Source organism: Littorina saxatilis, linkage group LG3 (assembly GCF_037325665.1).
Source record: "Littorina saxatilis isolate snail1 linkage group LG3, US_GU_Lsax_2.0, whole genome shotgun sequence".
Taxonomy (NCBI): domain Eukaryota; kingdom Metazoa; phylum Mollusca; class Gastropoda; order Littorinimorpha; family Littorinidae; genus Littorina; species Littorina saxatilis.
In genome coordinates this window covers 26,168,640-26,194,729 of record NC_090247.1, presented here as the reverse complement: position 1 = coordinate 26,194,729, position 26,090 = coordinate 26,168,640, and the positions used below count along the sequence as shown (strand labels likewise).

The following is a 26,090-nucleotide window of genomic DNA, read 5'->3' as shown; positions in this document are numbered from 1 at the left end:
CTGATGGTCTTGTTTGAGTGATAACGATCAACTCAGGAGGAAGAAACCAACAGAGGAAAAAAGAAATCATTAACATTAACCGCAGACAAATACAGAATCTTGTGTACCAGTATGTACAACAAAATTCCACAGCAAGCTTTATTTGGACGACTGTCGTTGTCTCAAAACTCGCATAACCTCCTGTGAACCTGTCTGAGTGTGACCATCGTGACGCCCATATCTTTAACTCTTAGTCGTATGACAATTCCAAGAATATATTATCTTGATAGCAAGCTCTAGGGTAGGTTAAAGGCATATGTACTCGATGACTATACACGCTAATTGCTTTACCAACAGCTGGAGACATGCTAAATTAAGTTCCCTGCAAAATATTGTGGTCTAGGACCCCTTCAATGTTGAGATATGTTAATTTTCATTTTGATCTGGATCGTCCTATTTATAGATTTGGCAACACATGTAACGTTGATGCAAGGGAGCTAACACCGCGGCTTTGTTGACATCCTCACTTTTTCAGAGGCTAGAACAAGCTGTAATGCATGTATTATGGTCCGCGCATGGTGACATATCGTCATTATATGGTCTTATGGTGCGTTTGACATCGATTATGGGCAAACTACACTTTGTAAACACGGGAGCGCGTACATATGCCTTTAATGATTGTAGATAAGCTTTGCCATGATAATTATACTGATGCAGTTTAAAAGTGTGTCAGTGTGTGCCTGCGTGTTTGTGTGGCCTTGTGTGTGTGTGTGTGTCTGTGTGTGTGTGTGTGTGTGTGTGTGTGTGTGTGTGTGTGTGTGTGCGTGTGTGTGTGTGTGTGTGCGTGTGTGTGTGTTGCACAAGATCTTCAGGGACAACTGCACCTACAACAAATACACAGTCATTTTATCTGTTTGCCTTCTTTTGAAAAATATACATGGAGTTGATATGATGCGTTAGTGTTAACTGTGTGTGTGTGTGTGTGTGTGTGTGTGTGTGTGTGTGTGTGTGTGTGTGTGTGTGTGTGTGTGTGTGTGTGTGTGTGTGTGTGTGTGTGTGTGTGTGTGTGTGTGACGGAGTGAGTGAGTTTGTGTTACTGTTTGTCGATTTCTTACGGGAGCCTTGAAGGCTTCGCCTTTTGTTTTTATAATACGTTGCCGTGTTTGACACGTATTTTACCCCTCCCCCCATGATATTTCAGTGTGTGCAAGTTTATGATTTTTGTTCAGACACAGGCGCTGCAGCTCGTAACGCTAGATATACGAAGCAGATCTTCAGTAATCATTGTCTTTTGCGATATGAGCAATTGTTATCAAACTATGATACAAACGGATTGCTGTGGTTAGTTTCCATGTTCCATTCTGGCGAAGCACTTGCACACACACGAACACGTGTGTCACAGAGTAAGATACGTTTTGTGCACAGAAACAAATCCTACTATCATTCTCATAACCAGTGATCAAATACCGCTATTTCTCACGAGGAACAGATGTACAGGATACAGTACCTAGTAAACGCCCACCCCTTCCTTTTGAGTGAAATTGGTGCAAAAGGGGGGGGGGTGGGCGTATACAAGGTAGTTTACGGTATATGCAAGAAGAATGCTGAGGTGATTTTGTTCACTTTTTGAAAAAGTAGCCTTTTCAACTTTTCAGTGTTTGGATTTCGCTCGCCTGTTTCGTTCACTCTATCGGCTTTATTTCACTTTTATTTTATTTTTTTCCCTTCGTTCTTTGTTTTCTTCTGTCTTTCCTTTTGTTTCTGTTTACATTTTGTTAAGTTTTGACTGAATGTGAGTGTGCGTGCGTACGTGTGCGTGCGTGCGTGGGTTCGTGGGTGTGTATGTATGTGTGTGTGTGTGTGTGTGTGTGTGTGTGTGTGTGTGTGTGTGTGTGTGTGTGTGAGAAAGAAGAGAGAGAGATAGAGATAAGTAACCAAAATCGTGTTTGCTGTCCGGAGAGAGATGGCTGCACATGTGAGCTTATTTCCTGAGAAACAGAAATTGTTTGGGCGGGTAAGTTAAATCGGCAGGAATGCTCTTTAATGCCAGGGGTATGGTGGGGTGGGACGGAGAAAGAGGAGGGGTGTGTAACGTGATGGGGAATAAATAGACATGGAGAAAAGGCGGGGCATTGAATAGAGACTAGGGCGTGCAATAACCTAGTTGCACGATGCGACTGCAAGATGATCATTTAGCAAAACCTGTTTTGAATCACAGCTTTGTATTCCCAGCATTTCCAAGGTCGACCAAAAAAGACTGTCATTGCAACTTTGCATAACTGACGTTTTTGGAACAGGGTTTCAGGCAAGTAGGCATCAGAGTCGCTTGTAACACATTTTCTGGTTTGGGCAAGGTGATCGAAGCACCATGGTTTATTAGCTTCTTCTGACAATGTATCGTGATTAGAACGGATTTGAACTTGCAGGTCAACCGCTGTTCGATACCTCGCAGGTTTCAACATTGGTAAGTGAGACCGTGTGGGGTTTTTTTTGTGTGGTTTTTTGTGTGTTTGGGGTTTTTGTGTGCATTTTAGGAATTAAAATTTAACCATTTCGAAATTTGTTGGAATCTCAAATAATTTAAATAGTTGTTTGGTAATTAATGACATTCAGCGAGTTTTAAACGCGGCGAATCGGATGGCGAGTTCGAATCTCGAATACATCTACAACAAGCATATCATTTAGAGACATGAGCAAGCAATCCCCTTTATTCATCCTGTTAACGCATGAAGTACGTCAGTTGCGGTCATTTGCGTGTTTAGAAAGCTATATTACGGGGACCAAGCGAGGAATGATTGCAAGAGAGCTGCAAAAGCAAAGGTTGCTGAGAAAGAAATCTTGAATCGGTACGTCACTCGCATGAATGGTATAACCAACGGCCTCCACAGCAAACGCGGTCTTCTTGTCTGTGAATCTTGTTTTTCGGTGGGGTTTATTTCTCCCTGGATGCAGTACAGCAGGGAATCTGGCTATTCGCTTCTCAAGATACTTCTCAAGCACAGCACGCAGTGATCAGCCATATCAATCAACTAACTCAAGTCAACTCATTTAGTCCGAGAATAAATATCTCCTTGTTGTGCCCCATTTTCCCTAATCCGGAAGTCTGTGGTCAATGCTCAGATATTTACACAATGGTTTCCTGGGTTTTTCCACAGCTTTACACCACTTTTTACCTTATATGGAAATTAAAAAAGACGCGTTTGACCATATAAGGAACATAATTTGCAGTCAAAGAGTGTACTAAACGTTTGAACACAACGGCGATTCGATCGACTTGCACATGCCTGGTACTTTAACACTAGCTACTGTAGACCGCATGGAGAAAGGGAGAAATGAGGATAGGGAAGGAGGTGTGTGTGTGTGTCTGTCTGTCTGTCTGTGTGCATGTGTGTGTATGTGTGTTTGGTAAAGAGTTATGTTCCCGAGAATCAGAGAATGTCCTTGTTTTTGAGAATATAGGTACAAATATCTGAATATAATGACTAACACGCACAAAGAAAAGAAAAAAGGGGTTAGCGTAAAGGCATCGAGAACGAGGGGATACAAGGGGGTTGGTCGGGAAGGAGGGTGGCTATATATAGGTGAAGGGGGAGAATAAAGGGGGCGTGGCGAATAACTACGCCATACATGCACTGCGTTCGTGTCCTCGACTGTTGCAGAGCAAGCTAGCAAAATGGAGGACACAGGCAGTTCACAAGCCTTCCCTGGTATGTTGGGTGGATAAAGCATGCTTCCGATATCAATAAGCTTTTGTAGCACCTGCAGCTGCTTCTTCTGTTGATATTGTTGCTGCTGCTGCTGTTGTTGAAGTTATTGTTGTTTATGCTCTTATTGCTGTTGTTGCTGTTGTTGTTGCTGCGTCTGCTGCTTTTGATGCTGCTGCTCTTATTGATGCTATTGTTGTTGATTATGTTCGTGGTGGTGTTGATGGTGGTGGTGGTGGTGTTGTTGTTGTTGCTGTTGTTGTTGTTGTTTTTGTTGGTGGTGTTGTTGTTTTGTCGATGGTGAGGTCGTAATATATTTACTGCAACTATGTTATTTTCCTAAATTTAAATGTTGCAAGTTTGGCTTGTTTATTTTTAACGTACCAATTCCTTCCTACCTTTTCTCTCCTTCTTACTGTATTACCCTTTTCCTTTCAATCCTTCATTTCTTTCTTAACCTTTTTCTTCACCTTCTTTGCATTGGCATATTTATACACATTTAGGTTTTTTTCTCCATAAATCTGTTTTTGTATTTGATTACACCGATAGCAAATCTTCTTATTCATATATCACTTACGATTGCATGTGCTTGTAAACACAGCAACGCGCATGCGCATTATTCTGATTGGCAAGACCGGAGCCGGAAAGAGCACGACCGGAAACACCATTCTGGGAGCGGAAGAGTTCCATGCACAGGTCGGAATTAACTCCGTTACAAGTGAGGGCGGCATTGGATATACGGAACGATATGGACAGGAACTTATGGTAATTGCATTTCCTCTGTTTTGTCAACTTTGATGGAATTTCAGATTTGACTAAAATCCTTATGTAGTGTACTTTACCAATTCATTATGAATTTAGTGAGTTTCATTCCAAGTCAATTGGCAAATGTATTGCAATCTTAAACGCATAACAAACGCATGAAACAAACGTCGGGTGATTTAAGGGGTGGGTGGGGGACTGGGGGCGTAGTGTCAGGGGGAGGGGAAGATGGTGTCTTTAAAACAAAATATTCAAGCGCTTTGGTAGGATAAGGGCATTTTAGAAGCCGAAGAACAGGGGGTAGGGGGGCTTGGACGTCTACACAAATGTGACACAGACGGTACCTTGCAGACCAGAAACGGCACAATTCTTTCGAATACATACCTGTGTATATTCAAAATGTTTTAGTCGTTTATGTTCGTTAACCTTGGGCTTAAGTCATACCGAGTACGATAATTTAGATATATAACAATCGATGAAATGTGTAATAGCAACCCCTACCTTTAGCCTCTGTCAGGTTTGAACACGTCGAGACAGGGCAGATACTCGCCAATATCAACTTACACAAAGATGTTGTTTATGAGAAAATTGATATTAATATTGTTTTGAATGAAAAATATGTTTTATTTGGTTATTTTAGGGAACATTTAAAAAATGAACTTTTTTTTTAATTATTGTATAATAATCACACAAAAATGACAACTGGATCATTTAAATACGGGAAAACTCACTTGTTCCAACAACATTACGGATAGTTCCTTAGTATAGAGTCTGGGGATGTGAGATGTGCATGATGTGTTGTTTGAATCTGACAGTGATTGTATGAATTTTGTATACATGTATTGTTGTCACGCGCTTTGAACTTCTAATAAGGCGCTTATAAATGCCCGTTATTATTATTATTATTATTATTATAAACGTTTGGGTGCATTATTGGAATTTGAGTTAAATATTAGAAGTTAGTTAGTTAGTTAGTTAGTATTTTGTGGTTTTTTTCTCTCTCTCTCTCTCTCTCTCTCTCTCTCTCTCTCTCTCTCTCTCTCTCTCTCTCTCTCTCTCTCTCTCTCTCTCTCTCTCTCTCTCTCTCTCTCTCTCTCTCTCTCTCTCTCTCTCTCTCTCTCTCTCTCTCTCTCTCTCTCTCTTTCTCTCTCTCTCTCTGTTCGTTTAATTTCTTTATTTGTCAGGTTGTTTTACTTGTTTTTCTTCTTTTTTATTTTTCTTTTTCTTTCTCTCTTTTTCTTTCTTCTCTTCTCTTTCTCTCTCTCCTGTTCACTTTCTCTTTCTATTTTCCCTCTTTTCTCTTTTCTTCTCTCTTTTCTTCTTTATGTATTTATTTTTATTTTGTTTCATTCTCTTTTTGCTTGTCCCGACGCTTGTTCCCTCTCCCAGTATGCACCCACGCCGCCCCGTCCCAGCACTCACTGCAACATCCACCCCTAAACTTCGTTCCGCCGCCAGACTTTGTCGAATCAATGAGCCCCCAGTGTTGGTCAGACACCTGGGCACCCTCACTAATTTTACAGACACTCCAGGGAAGGATGTCAGGCCGCTGCGGTAGGCTACCCTCTGAAAATGACACTGCACTGCTGCTGAGTCACTTCGACGGTGTTCAGTATTGGTCCTGTTCCTGGCCAGGGACACAGGCACCGCTACCTATACTAAGCCCTCTACTTACGACACTGACTGTTAAGTCGCGGAGCCAGACTGAGTGAGCGTCTCCTCAGAGAGCAGACCGCCACTGCGTCCTTCCGTCGACCCCCCCCCCCCCCCCCGGAGCATCCCAGGCTGGCAGCAGAATATTCAGGGATGGGTGGAGCAGGAACACTGGGACCAAGGTCACCACGAGAGCCCTGACCAGGAAGGGTCACAAGAATCGAGACAATTTATTTTTTATTTTCGCGCTTTCTGAGTCAATCGCATTCGTGAAGTGAATGAAACTCGGCTGTATGATCCCAGCCTTCCCATTGGAACTTTAGCACTTCCACTCTGGGTAGGAGCCGACCGAAGCTCGAAAAACCCACGCTCCCCTTATGGGATTCGAACCACGATCTCCCGGCACGCAGTCCGATGCGCTAACCACTGCGCCACGGGGGCCGGTTAGTTAGTTAGTTAATTAGTTAGTTGTTGCTTTTTGGGTCCAGCGGACCATATAGGCCAAATCAGGACCCCAATATTAGAAGTACATTTGTGGTATGAAATTTTTTTTTTCCTTCAAGAAAGAATTTGATTGAGAAAAGAAAAAGACCTATGAAGAAGGATGCTCCCCGCCTGTAAAACAAAAACAAGTCGCGTAAGGCAAAATTACAACATTTAGTCAGTCTGTCGAACTCACAGATTTAAAGGCAGAGTAAGCCTCCCGTAAACCATCACAGATACGGTCAGGCTTTTACACACAGTACAAACACCATTTCATTTAAACACTCACCAATTGAGAACATCCTAGGTGCCCTCCGTAAAGAGCGAACAATTTTCAAAGAATTTATTTTTGCGTGGTTTATCTTACCCCTGAGCCATCGTGAACCCGTGTGATCCAGTTTTCCCTTTTCACAATGCAGTCGTCATAGTTAGTCATTTGAATGCGACTCGACGTGAGCTTATCTACAATAGCACGTTTTTTTTATGCACGAAACAACGGCTGTGGTTCACAAGAACTCTAGCGATGGCTTTTGACTGTTGAGAGGAACGGCGATTTGCACTGATAAACCGGCCGTCGTCTGCTACGACCCTTGCGTGACCCTGCTTCCGGGCTTTTCTTTTTTTAAACTTTCACAACTTCGAATTGTTCTGATCTTGTCTTGATGAAAAACGAATTCTTTTATGATTAAAGAATGTTTGTGTAACAAGCTGTCAATTTATTATTTAGATTTTAAAAGTTAGGTCTAGCGCAAAAACGAGGCGCCGTTGTTGTTAACGGAACAAGTATACGAAAATAAATTCTTTGAAAATGTCTCACGCTCGACAGAAAGCAGCCAGGATGTTCCCGTTCGGTGAGCGTTCAAATGGAAGTATGCTTGTACTGTATTTAGACGCTCGGGGAGCTCTGTGATGGTTTACGGGAGGCTTACTGTGCCTTTAAACTGAACGCACTGCATTTTTTTCACCAAGACAAAACAGCTTCGTCAATCCCCGCGGCACAAGGAAGTCGCTCACTTTTCCCGTGCAACACAAAGTGAAACTGACACACCAGAATAGCGCAATGGCGTATTGCGGTAAACAGGAAAGCGCGCTTTTCTGTATTCTGTTTAACTTTCTGAGCTTGTTTTGAATTGAATATATTATATCTATGTTTTTGGAATCAGGAAATGATCAAGAATAAGATTAAATCATTTTTGGATCGATTTGTTTGATTATAATCGTAGTACTAATTAACCTATTTTCATTAACATATGTATATATTTTCAGATTCAGAATTTGATGAAGAATACGATGCAATCAATTTTAAATTTGTTTGCGAAAAATCGATTTTTATGACAACTTTAATGAGGAAACTCATTAATTAATGTTTAAGCCTCCAAGCTGAAATGCAATACCAAAATCCGGGCTTTGTCGAAGATTACTTGACCACAATTTTGACTCAACAGTACGAGGTTCAAAATAGAGCGGTAGCCAAACTTATCCGATTTTAGCCCTGCAGATTGTTACGTGTGGGTTGTTTGGAGGACCTGGTACACCAGTACCAACATTAGACAATCAGTGGCATGAATACAGTAATTACAAGCAGTACCATGGCATTTCCCATGGAGGAAAGCGTTCATGTCGTGAATGAATTTTGCGCGCCATTGCGCAAGTGTAACCTTACAATGAATCGGTGTCACTAAAACTCGAAAAAACACGAAAAGACACGAAAAGACGCGAAAAGACGCGATAAGACACGAAAAGACACGAAAAGACAGCAAATAGATACGAAAAGACAGCAAATAGATACGAAAAGACGCACATAGATCAAAGGGCAGACACCATGCAGGGACGTAACAAGTCGTGTTTGACGTCGCTTTTGATGTCACCCGGATGTCCACAACCAGAGTTGTGTCCCTTGAGTCCATTTTAGCTGAGCTGGATCACGATTTTTGGGGTTTATTGGCAAAGTAAAGGACTTTTTGTAATACATCAAGAGAAAAAGTTGATTAGACTTTTGATGCAATAACTTTTGACAAAAGTGTTTGGGTTATTCGACCGCCAGTAATAGCTCGTATTTTGCCATTTATTTATTCTTCATTATTTGTGATATTGCTTTTATTTGAAGGAGAAAAAAAAATAGTTTCTGTTGTCTTTTTATGTCTTTTCACATACTCGTGTCTTTTCGCGTCGCGTCTTTTCGTGTCTTTTCGTGTCTTTTCGCGTCTTTTCGCGTCTTTTCGTATCTTTTCGCGTCTTTTCGTGTCTTTTCGAGTTTTAGTGACACCCCAATGAAGCCCGGCCTTGACGTCAACGAGTTGAAGAACTACCGTCCTGTGTCCAACCTGCCCTTCCTCTCCAAGCTTCTGGAGCGTATCATCCTGGAGCAGTTGAGCGCCCACCTGTCTCGGAACTCGCTGATGCCAGTGTACCAGTCAGCGTACCGCCCTCACCACAGCACCGAGACGGCGCTCCTGCGAATCACCACGGACCTCCTGAACGCAACAGATAGCGGTCTCGTCTCTGCCCTTGTGCTGCTGGACCTTTCCGCGGCCTTCGACACGATCGACCACCAGCTACTCGTCGATCGCCTCAGTTCCACGTTCGGCATTCACGACACCGCCCTCTCTTGGTTTAGGAACTACCTCCAGAACCGCTCTCAGACTGTCACCACTGATTCGTTCTCTTCTCAGCCTGTCCCTGTCCGCTTCGGCGTCCCACAAGGATCTGTCCTCGGCCCTGTCCTTTTCACCCTGTACACCCAACCCCTCTCCCTGGTCATCGAATGCCACGGCCTGAACTACAACTCCTTTGCCGATGACACGCAGCTCCAGAACAGCGCCAAGCCGGAGGACGTTGACGATCTCCTTGGATCCATCTCCAGTTGTTTCACTGACATCAAGAACTGGATGACTGAGAACAAGCTGAAGCTGAACAGTGAGAAGACGGAGGCCCTTCTCGTTGGAACACGACAGAAGATTGCTTCCCTCACTGTGACCGACCTCCAGCTGGATGACGCGACTGTTCCATTCTCCCCTGCTGTCAAGAGCCTTGGCGTCTTTCTCGACTCCACTCTCTCCATGCAGACACACATCTCCTTCATCATCAAGACCTGCTTTTTCCACCTACGACGCATCGCCTCCATCCGTCGCTACCTCACCCACGACGCCTGTGTCAAGCTGGTTGTCTCCCTCATCTTCAGTCGTCTGGACTACTGCAACTCCCTTCTGGCTGGCCTCCCCGCCTCATCCATTCATGGCCTACAACGAGTCCAGAACGCCGCTGCCAGGCTGACGTTGAGGAAGACGAAGCGAGACCACATCACCCCCCTACTTCGCTCCTTGCACTGGCTCCCTGTCAACACCCGAATCTCCTACAAACTGTCCACTCTGGTCTACAAGTGTCTCAACGACTCTGCTCCCGAGTACCTTCAATCCTCCCTGGACCTGTACACCCAGCCCTCCGACCGTCCCCTTCGTTCTGCTGCTGACCCTCTCCGCCTCCACATCCCTCGCTCGAAACTCGCATCTGCTGGTCAGCGTGCATTTCCCTCCGCGGGCCCCTCCGTCTGGAACTCCCTGCCGCTTGAGCTTCGCCAGAGCCCCTCTCTTGACGCGTTCAAGAGTAGGTTGAAGACTCAGTTCTTCCCGTAGCTGGCTGCGACTTTCATGCTCGACGTGATGTGCTGTGCCCCAAAAGACATTCTTGTGCTGTGCTCTGTGAGATGTGTTTTCTTTGTGCTTAATATTATTTTGTTTGACCTAGCTATTGATGTGTACATTGTTGTTAAACAGTTGTTTGTTTACCAGGGTTTGCTAGTGTGTGATAGGGTTCGTGTCCGTCTGAAGATGTTAGTTTCTTTGTTAGTCCTGTGTTGACAACTCTTCGACAAGCGCTTAGAACTGTACCCACGGAATACGCGCTATATAAGCTTCATATTGATTGATTGATTGATTGATTTTCCCAGTCATTTGACTTTGCGAATATCTTCATAGTTGTTGTGCATGAACTTTAGTTTGTTTGAGCAGAGATAAAGTCGCAGTTTGTAGCTTGAGAGTGACTCGGTACGACCTTCGATCGTTGCCAAACTGTGCAAGGAAAGAGTCAAGGTGGCGAACACTGTGTGACGAGGTCAGTTTCACTATGGCTCCTTTTTGAAACTGAGTCATACGTCGTTGTTTCAATAGACTTTGTTTTCATCATTGCTACTGCGGCTGCGCAGAAATTATCATCTCAATGAGCAGATAACTAGTTTATTGGGACTTATCATCTTATTAGATGAGAGATAAAGAAGGGAGGTAGCGGGATTTCGATGAGATATAGACATGGTAAACGAAGTTGTTGCCAAACGCATTCTGCAGTCAGTTACACTTTTGCAACTGAGTGTTTGTGCAGAGGAAATGTACATGAACTACGTCAATTGTTTCAGGTATTGGACACTCCAGGCCTCTGTGACACGCAACATGATATTACAGAGATATCAAAAAGAATCACAAGGTCTCTTTTACTTGTGGCTCCCGGTCCGCATGCCATCATCTTGGTCTTGAAGTGTAACGAAAGATTTACGGAAGAACAAATCAAGGTATTTTGCCTAATAATGGCGTGGTTCTGTCTGAATGTCTTTTTGTCGGCCGGTCTGTCTGTTTGCCAGTGTCTCACTCTGTCTCTCTTGGTCTCTGTCTGTTTGCTTGTTTGAATTGTGAGCACAGACAACAAATATTATGTATGCGCAGGCGCAATTTTGGAAGTTTCTGGGGACATTTGCTGTGATTATAGATGTACTTTATGATAATGTTGTTTAACGCCCTCACGGTTAAACCATTAGGTTAAACCCCGACTTGTGATGAATGTGCTTCTGCAGTGATCATTCATATACCATATGATGATTTTCTCAAAAGTGCTTCGTAAGTATGCTGATTAATCAAATGAATTTAAATTCTCGAGCTCTTTTCTTCGTCAGTTGTCTTGTGTCGGGAGTCCCAAATCCATTCGTCTTATATTTGGTCCTAATGGAAACACATTCGTAAAAGCAGATAAAAACTATTAAATCCAGTCAAACCTGTAATCTAGCAAACGCATGCATACTCCGGGCTTTACGGGTCTAAAACTAATAACAGAAAGTAAACAAACACTGTCCATTGGAGAATATGCACGGCCTCGAAAAAATCACCAAACAAATCATTTTTATTTTAAAAATAGAACAATCAAGCACTAATAAATAAGACGTTGCTCGTGTGTGTTGTCATCTATTCAACTTACAAACCTAACTGCGTTGCGCTTTAGATAATTTCAAATCTGTAACTCTACAATAGCGCGAGAAATGCAGACTCTTCTCATGGGTCAAAGGTAGAACGAAAATCGAACTATGTTCTAAGATTTTGGTTCTATTATTATAAAGTAAGGATTTGTTAATTTATATTGTACAATTATTGATGATTGTGTTAGTATATGCCTAGACGATATTCTTACAAAGTTTATGTTGTGTTGTCGTAAATGTGGTGTTCTATAGGTTCTTATGTTAATATGCATTCAATGTTAAACTAGTGTGTTTTATTGATTGTTAATTTGTAAAGCGCGGAGAGCACGATTCTCCATGGTTCGCGCTATATAAGCTTTCATTACTATTATTATTATTAATGGCTCCAATGATCTTGTCTATTATAGGTGTTAGACGCGCTGAAGGATATCTTTGGGCCACAGATGACATCCTATATGATCGTCATACTTGTCGGCAAAGACGAACTGGACATGCACGGGGAAAACTTTGAAGAACAGGTAGTGTCCTTTTTTGTACAACACGATCTTTATATATATAGTTCATTGTTCCGTTTCGGAACGCTGTCTTCTGTTTTTTACTTCAATACTTGCAGTAGAAAGACAGTAAGATGCCAATCAAGGTCAGCTATAACAAATGTATAGATCTGGAAACAAAGGCATACATCGAGAGAAACTTATTGACTGATCGACTCATGAGTTAAAGGTTTTAACAAAAACCACGTCATAACATATTGTCAAGAGAATACAATTTAAACGTTTTCATCAATTTTGAGAACGAATAACTGTGGTTGATGGAAACCACACATGACTATAAGGCATATGTTTCTTTGGTGTACATTGATCATTGTGATTCAATATAACCGCTAACAGATATAACAGAAGATCCAGTAGACACATGATTGTAATTACAGTGGAACCCATCTGAGAGAATTTAATAACAAACATAAAAATGAACTGGCGACTTTTATCCTCAAAAAAATACGATCGCCGCAAGTTCACGTGTTCCTCATTTTCCAAGGTACTCTTACTGACACTTACGTAGACAGCCATACGCAAGGACCAACTTTTATTCCCGATATGTGAGGTGGGTTTTTTTACAAACAAATACCACAAAATTATTAAAAACACTGTTTCAGGGTTGCCGCGTAAGTTTATGTGAGAATGTTAAAATAAAACTGAGGCAGAGCGCTAATTAAAGAGAGCGGACACTGATTAACTAAAAAAGATTTTTCCAATATTTTTCCTGTTATATTTTCAGAACCTTTGAAATAAGTGTGAACAAATTAGAGAAATCAATCGGACATACCTTATGATACAGAGTTTTGAATAAGATGACATGGAAAGAATTATATAAACGAGGCTTCGGTAATTAAATGGGGTATTTGACCGATCAACTACAATCACAGGACATATTTTGGAAGTTGTATTAATCCCTGGTTTACGTTTGTTGTAATGATGTGTTCGTATTTTAATTATTGTACTGTGTTTTCGATATGGCTGGAAAAAGCGTAATTACAGGACATTTTCGCAGGATAAAATTAGACCAGTTTCTCAATTCGCATGAACATTATTCCTGCATCATCCGAGCGATATTTACAAAACATTACACAATACCGAGCAGAGTCCACGCAATCACATATAAAAAAAAAAATGAAAACAATTAACCATGACATTTTTGCACCTACCTACCAAACGTACCATTACCCTTATTATGAAAAATAGCATCAGAAGGAGTAAAAGATATATCTCTCAATCATTTGCATTAGGACGTAAACGTGCGCGCGTGTGTATGTGTATGTGTGTCTCTCCCGCTCTCTCGCTCACACATATTTTTGTCTTTTAACAAAAAAGTCTTTATCTGTTTGTATCGTTAAATCAATGTTTCCTTGTGTGTATACCAGTCATTTCAGGCAAATGTAGGTAAACTTGTGTTTTTGTCGATGTCAAAGTGAGCGTCAAGGCCTGCATGAATTGTGAAAGAGAGAGAGAGAACGACAGAGAAACATTTGTTTGACTTGCGGGTATTGACTTTCGATTTGACAATAAACAAATTGTGTGATAAAGAAAGAGAAACACTCCCACACAAACGCATACACGCGCGCGCACGGTTACGTCCGAATGCACGTGTTTGTACTTGAGTATCATAATTATTAACTTTCTGAAGGTATACTTAAAAACATATTTGGACATGGCAGATTAAAACACCGCTTGACCTTTTTGACAAAAATATCACTCAACATGCATTATTTTTAGAGAATGCTCACGTTGACCTCTTTTGCTCTATGTTTTCATAATGGGAGTAATGATACGTTTTGCAGGTCGGTGCAAAAATGTGACGGTCAATTGTTTTCAATGTTTGATATGTGATTGTGTGGACTCTGTATTTCTGACTCTGCCCGTCATTCTTGTATATGATCATCCTCCTTCTCTCTCTCTCTCTCTCTCTCTCTCTCTCTCTCTCTCTCTCTCTCTCTCTCTCTCTCTCTCTCTCTCTCTCTCTCTCTCTCTCTCTCTCTCTCTCTCTCTCTCTCTCTCTCTCTCTCTCTCTCTCTCTCTCTCTCTCTCTCTCTCTCTCTCTCTCTCTCTCTCTCTCTCATTCAGCTTTTTAATCTGTCTAGATGACATTCGATCCCAACAGTGCATCATATATAAAAGTAACTTGCCTCAGTTCTTACTCGTCATTTTCTATATCCGAGGCTTGGCACGTACAGGAAGGCAAAACTCCTCTTTTTACATTTAGTCAAGTTTTGACTAAATGTTTAACATAGACGGTAAATCGAGACGAGGGTGTGGTGTGTGTGTGTGTGTGTGTGTGTGTGTGTGTGTGTGTGTGTGTGTGTGTGTGTGGTGTATAACGCGATTCCGAGAAACTACTGGACCGATCTTCATGAAACTTAACATGAGAGTTTCTGAGTATCTCCAGACTTTTTTTCATTTGGATAAATGTCTTTGATGACGTAATATCCGGCTTTTTGTGAAAGTTGTCACGCTCTAATTTTTCAACTAATTTGGTTGACATTTTGGTCAAGTATTTTTCGACAAAGCCCAGACTTTGGTATTGCATTTCAGCATGGAGACTTAAAAATTGATTGATGAGTTTGGTCATTAAAAATCTAAAAATAGTTATTACACTATTTTTTGTATAAAACTATTAAAAAAAACAATTCCATCGTATTTTTCATCTTTTTCTGATTCCAAAAACATATAAATATGTTATATTCAGATTAAAAGCAAGCTCTGAAAATTAAAAATATAAACATTATGATTAAAATCAAATTTCCGAAATCGATTTAAAAACATGTTCATCTTATTCCATGTGGGTTCCTGATTCCAAAAACATATAGATATGATATGTTTGGATTAAAAACAAGCTCATAAAGTTAGAAGGAATAGCGATACAGAAAAGTGTGCTATCCTGCTCAGCGCAACCTATACCGCGCTATTCTGGTTTGTCATTTTCACTGCCTTTGCCACGAGCGGTGGACTGACGAGTATACGGTCTTGGAGAAAAAATGCAGTGCGTTCAGTTTCATTCTGTGAGTTCGACAGCTTGACTAAATGTTGTATTTTCGCCTTACGCGACTTGTTTTTATTATATCGGAGGTTTTCTTTTAACCGAGATTTTCTTATCCGGAGATTTTCTTGTGAAAAAAATACTTGTTGCTGGCATGAAAACTTTCTTTTGAGCCATGTTTCTTACATCCGAGTTTCTTATAAGTTGGTTCAACTGTGTTATGTAAAAGAACAATGATAGCGTTTAGAACAGAAGAAGCAGAAAGCCGCAACATGTTTCTCTAAAGAAAAATAGTGTTTAATTCTCTTTTCAGCTTGAGAAGGCCGAGAAACTGAAAAAGGTGCTGCAAGAGGCAGACAACCGCTACCTTCTCTTCAACAATAGGGGTGACGTGTACGAGAAGGAGCTGATGGTGGGTAAGCTGTTGGAGATGGTCAACCAGGTCGTCTCTCAAAATGGCGGATGTTGCTTCCGACACCGAATCTCGCGAGAGCTGGACGGGACCATGTCTAAGATGGTGACGGAAGAAATCCGAAAAATAACGGGACAGACCATTCCAATCATCAGCGAAGAGGCAGAGTACAGTCAACCAAGGTCTACCCGCCCGAAATCCCCAAAACAGATCTCCGGCCAGGGGAGTCCAATGCCACCGCATGAGGCGGGAATTGGAACAGCCGAGGATGACTTCTCGCACTCCGCTCTACAGGCAGTCAACAGCAAGCAAGAAGTATACGACTTGCACATGCGCGGAGCTGTCAAGACCAGACTGCAGCAGTTCTCCAAGCCAGAACCCAAATCACCAGAGGCTGAGTTCCGACAGCGAACCCCGATCCAGTCACCACGGAACAGCTTCGAGATTAAAGAGGCACGAGGAGGGCAGCACAGCGAGCTGGTGTGCCACTGGAAGTCCGACGAGGCTCAAGCGGAGGAGGTCCTAGATCAGATGTTAAGGAAGCTCAAAACCAACGACGACGCCCCCTTCATCTACGATATTCCTGACAAACCTAAGATGACCTTAGCGGATAAGCAGCGCCTAATTGAGGACGCCCTGAGGAAGAAGATCATGAACAAACCAGAGCAGCTGAACGAGGCTCAGAAGGAAGAGATGAAGAAGGTTGTCAAATCTGTGGGCCAGAAAATCAAGGGAGGAATGACCAAGTTTGCTGTGAAGGCTATCGACCAATGCAGCCTGATGTGACTTTTTCTGATGACTTAATTTTCTGTATCTGTCTCGAGGGAATTATATGTGTGCTTCTCAAGACTTTCGACATGGCATGGTTATGTAAGAACTCTTTCTCTAAATGATAGTGTGATGCTGAAACGACCAATAAAAAAAACGACTTTTAAGAGAGTAGATAGTTAATTCCACCCCACTAAATGCCACCTGCTGTCGATGACGTCAATCAGCGTTTCGGATGACTTTACTGATTTTTGTCTCCAGATGAGTGTGTGATACTAAAAGGAGCCATGGACAAACAACGGTTGAACGTGTCATCATCAATAGATACTTGTTAAGGCACCGCTCACTTACGGATGTCATTTGATGAAATGGCATATCAAAACAATCTGATCAGACAGTTATATTAAAGTTTCTGAAATGGTTTAGCAGTAAGAAACCTATATAAGTACTGAAATAAGTTCGAAAAATTGCACTTCCCCCGATTTGTCATTGTGTGGTGTTTACTGTTTTGTCCCTCATCGCTCTCGCTCTAATCACTTATCTCTTTTTTTGTTTGTTAGTCGAGTGTGCGTGTGGGGTTTTTGTTTTTGGTATTTTCCCCCATTTTTTTCATTAACTATTTTCTTTCTGTGGTCTTTCTAACTTTCTCCGCATTAATTTTATATTCTGATTGCATTTAGCATTTTTCATTTATCAATTCGTTCCATTTGTATGCTTTTTTAGTGAATATTATATGTTTAGTATTAATTTGTTTAAGGACAGTTTGTTAGACAAAGCAATGTGCCTAAAAAACTTTATCCTTGTAAAATAAAGTTCGTTCGTTCGTTCGTTCGTTCATTCTCTTGTGTTAATGATATCTGCACATTCACGATAATATATGCTATTGTGGGATTCCTTTGGTGCACTATTTGTGAACAAATGAAGTTAGTAACCTAGGACGTTAAAAAAACACATATGAATACACAAAAACTTTTCCCCTCTCCCCCCTTTCCCTCGTCGCGATAACGACGTTAAACACCAAATAAAGAAAGAAAGAACACAAAAACTTACAATCCCAATAATAGTTTTGACTCATAAAAAATGTCTCACTCTGCGCTCATCGATAAAAAAAAGTTAAATGTCTATTTCTAAAAGAAGATTCCTTGCTTTTGTTGTTTTTGTTGCTGTTGTTGTTGTTGTTGTTGCCGTTGTTCTTGTTGTTGCTGTTGTCGTGTTGTTGCGGTTCTTGTTCTTGTTCTTGTTCTTCTTTTTCTTCTTGTTCTTGTTGCTCTTGTTCTTGTTCTTATGTTGTTTTGTATTTTATTGTTCTTACTCTTGTTTTTGCTTGGAGTATACTTTTATGGGTGTATTGTTGCCATGCTATGGAAAACGTACAATACACGTTATGGTTGTAATGCTGGTATTAGTATCGGTGACACACAAAAATAAAATGTCAATATGTGTTATAAAGCAAATATTATAAGAATAATACTGTATAGTCTGCATGCATGTTGCTTTTGATGTTACTGTTGTTGGTGTTGTTGTTTTTGTTGTTCTTGTTTTGGTGTCAGTATATATAGGAGTCAAAAGACAATTATCTGTTGGTTCGACATTTACAGTTTTATTGAAATGAGTTGAAAATTATGTACATACACATAGTTTGATGTCTTATTATGTAATTTGAAATAAAGGTTACTTTGCATACACAATGTGTCCTGGTGGGTAATGTATTTCTGGCTCTGTCTGTCGTTCTTTATGCTATATATCATCTTCTCTCTCTCTCTCTCTCTCTCTCTCTCTCTCTCTCTCTCTCTCTCTCTCTCTACTGTTTATTTTTCTTATTGTGCGTCCCAAGGACAGATTGTAAAAAAAGGCCTAGCCTTAAATCTTTTTTAGCTGTTTTTATACTTAAATTTGAAAAACTTCTCACTGTAGCATACATAAACGAAAGTCTGACACAAAACAGGGAGTCTTTGAGACGTAAAGTTTTATTAGCAAAGAACATGACAGCTAGCTTTGTCAGACCCCCTACACACACACACACACACACACACACACACACACACACACACACACACACACACACACACACACACACACACACACACACACAAACGCATCGTATTTTCGAAGTCAAATACAAATAAGGCTGTAGCTAGAAAATCTAAAACGTGATACTGAGCGGAGCTGGCTGGTGTTTGGGGAAAGGGTAGGTAATAACGTTATCAGGTTTATCATTCTGCAAGTATATTTAGATCAGCTACTTTCCTCATTATTAAATTCAGAAAAATATATCGGTCATTTTTAAACTCCCAAGAATAATCTTCATTCCCGTTTAATCAAAAATAACACTGACGAAACGCACCAAGACGAGTCTTCATGGTCGTTTTTTTTCAAAGTGAATTGACGTTTAATGCTAAGTTCGAGAAAATGTCACATACTGTCCATAATGGCCTCTGGTTAAACAAATAGGTAACTTCTTCTGCATGTCTCCCGGGAAACTGAAAAGAAATTTCTGAAACAAATGTCTCGTTGACTCATATCAGCAGTAGAAAATTACTCGTGAGGTGACCGCCCAGCTGTGCGTTTATCGGTACCGTATGTCATTATAACCATCTTGTTAGGCATCACAGATCTCTGTGTGATGTTAATTGCGCCAAGGACACTCTACACCCACACATAACAAACATCAACAGCTTATTTGTTTTCTCTGTAAAGTGACTTTTTTTTTGTGCTGAATTGATTTTGCACATTGACATAGGTATCAGTAACAAAATTAACTCAGCCAAAAGCTCTCATTCTTTTTTGGAAATCAGCCGGGCTGTAGTTTTTACAATGTGTCCAAGTTGAAGGATCTTCTTATCCCGTGTGAGACCCTGAACAGATATAGCATTGCCTACAATTTGGTTAACACCAGAAGGAAGGTATCTACTGCGACCTTTAAATCACAAACCGACTATCAGCAGCGATAGCAGGCCAACAAGCAAATGCTGCAAAGCTTATAAACATCAGCATGGCCAACACAACTTTGCAAATGAATGATATACGCCTTTTTAAATGTTCAATATACACTACAACAATTGTAAATCAGCACAAAAGCATTCCACTTCTCATATGGGGCGGGGATATAGCTCAGTTGGTAGCGCGCCGGATTTGTATTCAGTTGGCCGCTGTCAGCGTGAGTTCGATCCCAGGTTCGGCGGAAATTTATTTCACAGAGTCAACTTTGTGTGCAGACTCTCTTCGGTGTCCGAACCTCCCCCCGTGTACACTACATTGGGTGTGCACGTTAAAGATCCCACGATTGACAAAAGGATCTTTCCTGGCAAAATTGCTTAGGCACAGTTAATAATTGTCTACCTATACCCGTGTGACTTGGAATAATAGGCCGTGGAAGGTAAATCTGCGCCGAAATGGCTGCAATCTACTGGCCGTATAAAATTTCATCTCACACGGCATCACTGCAGAGCGCCTAGAACTGTACCCACGGAATATGCGCGATATAAGACTCATTGATTGATTGATATGCCCTACGTCTATTTTTCCATTACACTATAAACCTCAAGTCAACTAACATGCTTCCTGTGAAGATAGAATTTTAGCCGAATAAAGCCATATCCTCCGCTCGTTTCAATGTTTATGCTGAGCTAAAGCTTCTACGGTCTGGGTTATACCATATAATACAATGGAATATATGCTACCGACAATAGGGACTGTAATTCTAACGTAATTTCCAACAGCTTGGGTTGACCAAAATGAGGTATCATCTGACTGATCTTCACGCCCAACTGTTCTTACTGTTGTTGTTGTTGTTGTTGTTGTTGTTGTTGTTGTTGTTGTTGTTGTTGTTGTTGTTGTTGTTGTTGTTGTTGTTGATGGTGGTGGTTGTGGTAATGCTGTTGTTGTTGTTGTTGTTGCTTGCTTGCTTGCTTCCTTCCTTCCTTACTTCCGTCCTTCCTTATCTCCATCATCGATACCTCCTCCGTCCTTTTTTTCTGCAGTCCTTCCTAGCTCATCACACATCTCCAGGAACTACCATATGATTGTTGACAAGGTTGAACTCTCCCTGGTGATTCTTTACTGGGTTGAACTCTCCCTGGTGATTCTTTTGTGGCTGTTTCGTAACTCTGCTTTCTCCGGTAGTGGCCTTCTGCCTGAGGCGAGTTCTTCTCCGCTGCAATTTTCTTACTCATCTTCAACGGCTTTCTCTTGTTCGTGTCCCGTAGGTTGGCCATTTCACGCAGCAAGCGGTTTCTCTGAAGAAGCCTGTCTGTCGCTGACTCCGTTTCATTGTCGAAAACCATGTATCTTTGTTTTGCCTCTGCCATCAGATTCTGTAGCGAAGATGGCGCGTACTTGAGCTCATCCTCAATCGTCTTGCGCATTTTCGTCAACTCGTCTCCTCCTGTCAAGATGATGATGACGTGTTTGTTGAAATCGTGACCGACGACGCGCTGGAAGGCTTGGAAGACTTTGTAGTCCTCGTCCTTAAAGCGTTCGTTGGCCTTCGCTACAAGGAGGACAACGTCTGGTCCAGGGTCGAGTTTGGAGAACCATTTCTGAACGTCCTTCGACAGATTGTGACGGTCCCCGTCCTTTGGGCTGATTCCTGGAGTGTCTACTATCTGCGTGGAAATACAATATAACATTGCCGTGAGAGAGATGGTTCATTATAAGAAATGCAGGCCTAAAACGTTACGTACACACCAAAACAAAAATGTTAAGAAATAAATTTCACATTTTTTTTAAGAGAAATATCTGTGGCTCTGAGTAGTGCTCAGTATGGGTTACAGGAAATGAGAAATAGAAGGTTTTGTACATTCATTTTGTTTGTATCGTCGACAGGTTAAAATCTTGTTAGCTGTTCCATTTCACATTGTTTAAGAGTAAATTAAAATACAGTTTTCTGTAGATTAAGTAAAAGGTGACCTCCGCATAAGTTGAAAACTATTGGCGAGCATTGCTCACTTAAGTGAAACTTGGAATTTTCCAACACTAACTTCAAATAATTGCCCCGCACTAGCAGAACCAAGTTACGTGAAACCAGCAGCCAACTTCGAATGGTTGGTGGTTATTTTTAAACGAACAATACGGCCATGCGGGATAAGTTTGTTTTCTTTCTCAGTGCACAAGGTAGTCTCTGTGTCTGAAATTATCTATATTTAAATCTCTCACTGTATAGCGAAGACTCCAAATCCTGTTTAAAAAAAACTTGATCTCTTTCAACTTTCAAAGATTGTTAAATAACCAACCTCGAGCTCAAAGCCTCGTAAGCTTGCGGTGGCCTTGTCCCAGGACTTGGTACCGGTAGCAAGTCCCATGTGAACTTTGAACTCAGGGTTTGTGTACAGGATACTGTTTCCGGTGGCGCTCTTTCCACTTCCGCTCGATCCGAGAAGCAAAACACGAAGAGTTTTGGGTCGACAGGCTGGAGTGAAAAGAATGTGTAGATGTCACTGCATTGCATAATAGCGTAACTTGGAGTTTTATTTAGCTATGATCTCCAACAACAACAAATCATTTCGTCACCTATATAAATACTTACTGAGAGCGAACAGTATTTATTTTTATTCTGACTTCAATCATTTCAACAGATCGAGTTGTTTTATCCTTAAGGGATTGTAGCAAACCATTATAAAGCCCATTACCACCACGAGCTTAACAGTGAAGAACAAACTGACAATTCGATCAGCCTGCAAAAGACCAAAAACGAATACTATAATATAACGTGCGTACGCAGGTCTTAATTCATTGTCATGCTTCTTGAGTATATATCCGAATATACCAACCCAGGTGTTTTCATTCATGTAAGTTTAATACCAGTATATTCTTTGAAACACTCAGCAGAAAGTGTGTTTACAGATATAAATGAAAGAAAAAAAAGCAAACCTGTATGGGCCTACTGTCACGACGGAATGTAGATTCAAAATGCTTTTGCTTCCCCTTACTACAGAGTCAAATGGTTGTCTTGTGATACGGTATATAAAACAACCCAGAACCCAGTTTGTTTAACTTTTGAAGCTTTTAAAACCGAGCGGCAGTTACAAAACTTGTTTTAACATCAATAGATTCTCCTCACTTGTTACGGTTGTGTTGTGCGAACCAACAACGATGTCCAGGAGTCTTGCCACCCCTGTCTCCCTGTCGTCGTTTGCCACACGGTGGTTGTCAAGGACGCCTTCATTTTCATCACCGTTGCTAAGGATGACGTAACTATTGTTTGCGTCTGCCAGCACCTGCTTTAGTTCCGTGTTGGCCCGATTCAATTGTTCTTGGAAGTTCGCCTGTGGCAAGAACATACAAACGTGAGGGGAAAAAAGTGCCGTTCGAAGTAGTTCAGCGTTAAATCAAGAACTGTTTTATGAATGAATATGTGCATGGGTGTTTAACGTACCTCCATGCCATATAAACCATTTCGTACGCCACGACATATACTTGATGTTTCAGTGTAGTAAATGGCATATATGCCCCCATAACTGGCAGCTATGTCAAACTGAGACACTAATTTACCAAAACATGCCCAATCTGCACAGGAAACTTTCCAGTTGTTGACTTTTGGTATGTGACCATGTTAGGGGAAGCCCTTATTCTAGATAATAGCCTGAACAGATGAGTGGCTATTTACACAACAAGGGAGGTAGCTAGGCGCTTTCAATCTTGCAGATCCAGATGAATAGAATGCATGTACATCACGACAGCCACTCGTAAAACAACAGCAGTGAAATTCACTAAATTAAAGATTTGAATTCCAGAACCCAACAGGTTCCATCTGCCAAGACGAATGCGTATCCACCAGCACTGAATAAAATATGACAATGGACAGAATCGGGAATGACAGAAGAGTGTGCACTAATAGATTGTTCTTCTATCAATGTTGACTTCATGAATTAGGATAGTTACGGAGACTGTTGAGGTTTATCAATACCTATGTGTTTAAATTACAGAAAATCATGTAATAAATAAAATCGTGCACTAAATCAGTACCCTGTCAGCTGCAGGCAGTTTATCTCCCATGGTAAAGACAACCACCATGTTCTCAAAAATCCGTTCTCCCAGTAGTTCCCGAGTCTTCCGATAGGTGGCGTACTCTTCCGGCGTGAAACGAACATCCGCTCTGACGACGAGGCACGTGGCGGAAGGATACGGATAGGTCAATGTCGTGCAATCCTCGACTTCTTTCCTCGCTGCTTCCTCGGTCATGTCACAGGTCACATCCGGAAAGTCAACGACCTGAACCTGTTGTGCGACATATGGCAAAAAAACAAGGAATAGTACGTGAGAATATGCCACAAGCGACACTCTTGGAACATGTTATGGCTTCGAATAAACTCATTTTCATTCACATAACAGGATAACATTATTTCAAGAACGAAGGTGAACCGAACGTGGAACATTCTGTAGTACGCTTCAACAAAGAGTTAGCTTCTTGACGAGATCAATCCGAAACGGAGGTGGTGGGTTAGGGTGGGTGAGGGGGTGTGTGGCTGTATGATAGTGGTGGTTGGAGGGGAAGGGGGGGGGTAAGAAAAATAGAATACACTAATGATTTATGAAAGCTAGGATTTTAAAAATGCATTTTGCATATTCCTAACTTTTCACACAACATATCATACCTCACCTCATTTTCGGAACATGCCAACATTTCGACAAATATGGATGCTTTATATCACAGACTGAAGACTCATGTACGACATTTTGGTAAATCTAAGTAACACGTACTTTCAGCTTCATAGTTCCGTGAGGTCTGACGGACTCAGCAAGCTGGGTTTGTTCAGTGGCCGACAGAATCCCCGTGGACACTTCGAACGGTGGCTTGGATCGGGCAAGAATGGCGTTTCCGGTGGAGCTCTTTCCGTTTCCGGTTTTACCGATAAGAAGAATCTGTAGCTCTGCATCCTGCAACGGTTCAATCAAGGTCATGGTTATCGGTATGTTAAATAGACTCAATGTTTATTTCCGGGTAAATATACGTTTCCTGTCAGTCTGTTCTGTTGTCAGATTCCTCAAAACAGAAACAGGAAAACAAGCTATATAGTTCAGCTTATCATTGAAATACTACAATCACCAACACCCTCCTTCCCGCTCCCGCCACCAAAAACCTCCACGCCCCCCCCCCCCCTCCCACCCATCCCCCACCCAACCCCCCATTTCCGGCTGATCTTGATTCACTCGGTAGCAATTACCAACACAACTGGAAAAGAGTATGACAAATCAAATATTACTCAATAAGTAAATTGATAAAATAAATAAATAACTAGATTCACAAATTAAAAAAAATACATTAGTAGATCATTCAATTGTTCAAACTATATTAATAAGAACCCGAAGCAAGGCGATCCTCAACCAACAGGAAAACTATATAAACATCAATCACCGATCATTTACTCAAACACACAGCTAATCAAACAATCAACCAATCAATCACACTGTCTGTTAATCAACTAATGACTTTGTTTAAACATGCAACCAACCAGTCGCTTCTTTACCCACTCACTCACTCAACCATTTACTCAAAACCTCAGTCAGTCACTCACTCACAAATTCACCACTTACTTACCAACTCACCCACTCACTCACCTGATCACTAACGTACTCACATACTCACTTTCTTAATCAATCAGTCAGTCCATCCATCCATCCGCTCTTTCCTCCCCCCCCCCATCAATCAACCAAAGCACCAACCCATCCATCAATCCATTGCTCCATTTACCAATATATCTATTCATAATACTATCAATTCAAACACTACAGTCTGTCAATGAATCATTCATAAATCAATCTATCCATCCATCAATCCATCACTGCACCAACCAATCCATCCATCTACCCATCTATCCATCCAAACACCAACAAACCCATCCATCAATCAATCAACCTATCGATCAACCAACCTGTGGTCCCGCCTGTCTATCAGAACTTGAACGCCCCCTGCCCTGCCCATCAGGAGAAGATCCCTGTCTCTCAGCCCCCGATCCCTTCCTCTCCTTGGGGCCATGTGGAGGTCTTTGTGGAACTGCAGAGTCTGAAGAACGTCTGTGGGAAGACTTCTCGGCGTTCTCGTGAGGTTGAGGAGGAGGTCTTTGCGGGGACCTGGAAGGACTACTGCTGTTCATCTTCTCAGAACGTGGACGTTCTTTGATAGTTCTTGGCGTGTCTTTGTCCTTTTGCGCTCTGCCGCACCATAGATTACTCATCTCTGGAAGATATAATGTAGAGGTTACGTATACACACTGGTGTTCAGTGGATACAAAATATTGGTCGAAGAAAGCGGATCAAGAAAACATCGAGCCTTGCGAGCCCGCACCCTTCCGCTAGGAAATATGCCATAATCAACAGTCTGGTTGCTGTCTGGGATTTTTTTCTAAACTGATTTCAGAGATTGACATATGTGTCAGATTGGAGATCAATTCAGCCCCCCACCCCCCACCCAAAAAAACCCAAATAAAAACCAAGAATGCACTCTGGACATAGAAATCATTCGGATAGGTTGTCAATGTTGGGCTTGTGACTTAGTTGGAGGATTCTCTGATCTCCGGTAAAATCGTGTAGTTCTTCTACTTCTATGAGGAATTATCTACAA

At 41.5% G+C, this 26,090-nt stretch overlaps 2 protein-coding genes across 6 annotated transcripts in view; one reads left to right on the top strand and one right to left on the bottom strand.

The window, feature by feature from the left end:
* Positions 1–2,096: 2,096 nt before the first annotated feature.
* LOC138961993 (GTPase IMAP family member 9-like) lies at positions 2,097–17,359 on the top strand. 2 transcript variants are annotated; one of them, XM_070333686.1, is made up of 6 exons: positions 2,097–2,443; positions 3,639–3,686; positions 4,285–4,448; positions 10,990–11,142; positions 12,225–12,335; positions 15,665–17,359. In XM_070333686.1, exons 2-6 carry the CDS (start codon positions 3,653–3,655, stop codon positions 16,547–16,549), a joined length of 1,347 nt encoding a protein of 448 aa, XP_070189787.1. In that variant the 5' UTR covers positions 2,097–2,443; positions 3,639–3,652; the 3' UTR covers positions 16,550–17,359. The 2 variants fall into 2 exon arrangements, with proteins under 2 accessions (XP_070189787.1, XP_070189786.1); XM_070333685.1 differs by lacking the exon at positions 2,097–2,443 and having other exon boundaries at positions 2,517–3,686.
* A 922-nt stretch (positions 17,360–18,281) lies between these two features.
* Positions 18,282–26,090, bottom strand: part of LOC138961992 (GTPase IMAP family member 8-like) — an 11,347-nt gene continuing 3,538 nt past the window's right edge. For all 4 annotated transcript variants that reach the window (XM_070333681.1, XM_070333683.1, XM_070333680.1 and 1 more), the window contains exons 2-7: positions 25,402–25,706; positions 24,230–24,406; positions 23,495–23,746; positions 22,590–22,794; positions 21,763–21,938; positions 18,282–21,135 (exon numbers count right to left, since the gene is read on the bottom strand). In XM_070333681.1, the coding sequence (XP_070189782.1) occupies positions 20,518–21,135; positions 21,763–21,938; positions 22,590–22,794; positions 23,495–23,746; positions 24,230–24,406; positions 25,402–25,704 (1,731 nt within the window). In that variant the 5' untranslated portion in view covers positions 25,705–25,706 and the 3' untranslated portion in view covers positions 18,282–20,517. The remainder of the gene's footprint in view (positions 21,136–21,762; positions 21,939–22,589; positions 22,795–23,494; positions 23,747–24,229; positions 24,407–25,401; positions 25,707–26,090) is intronic.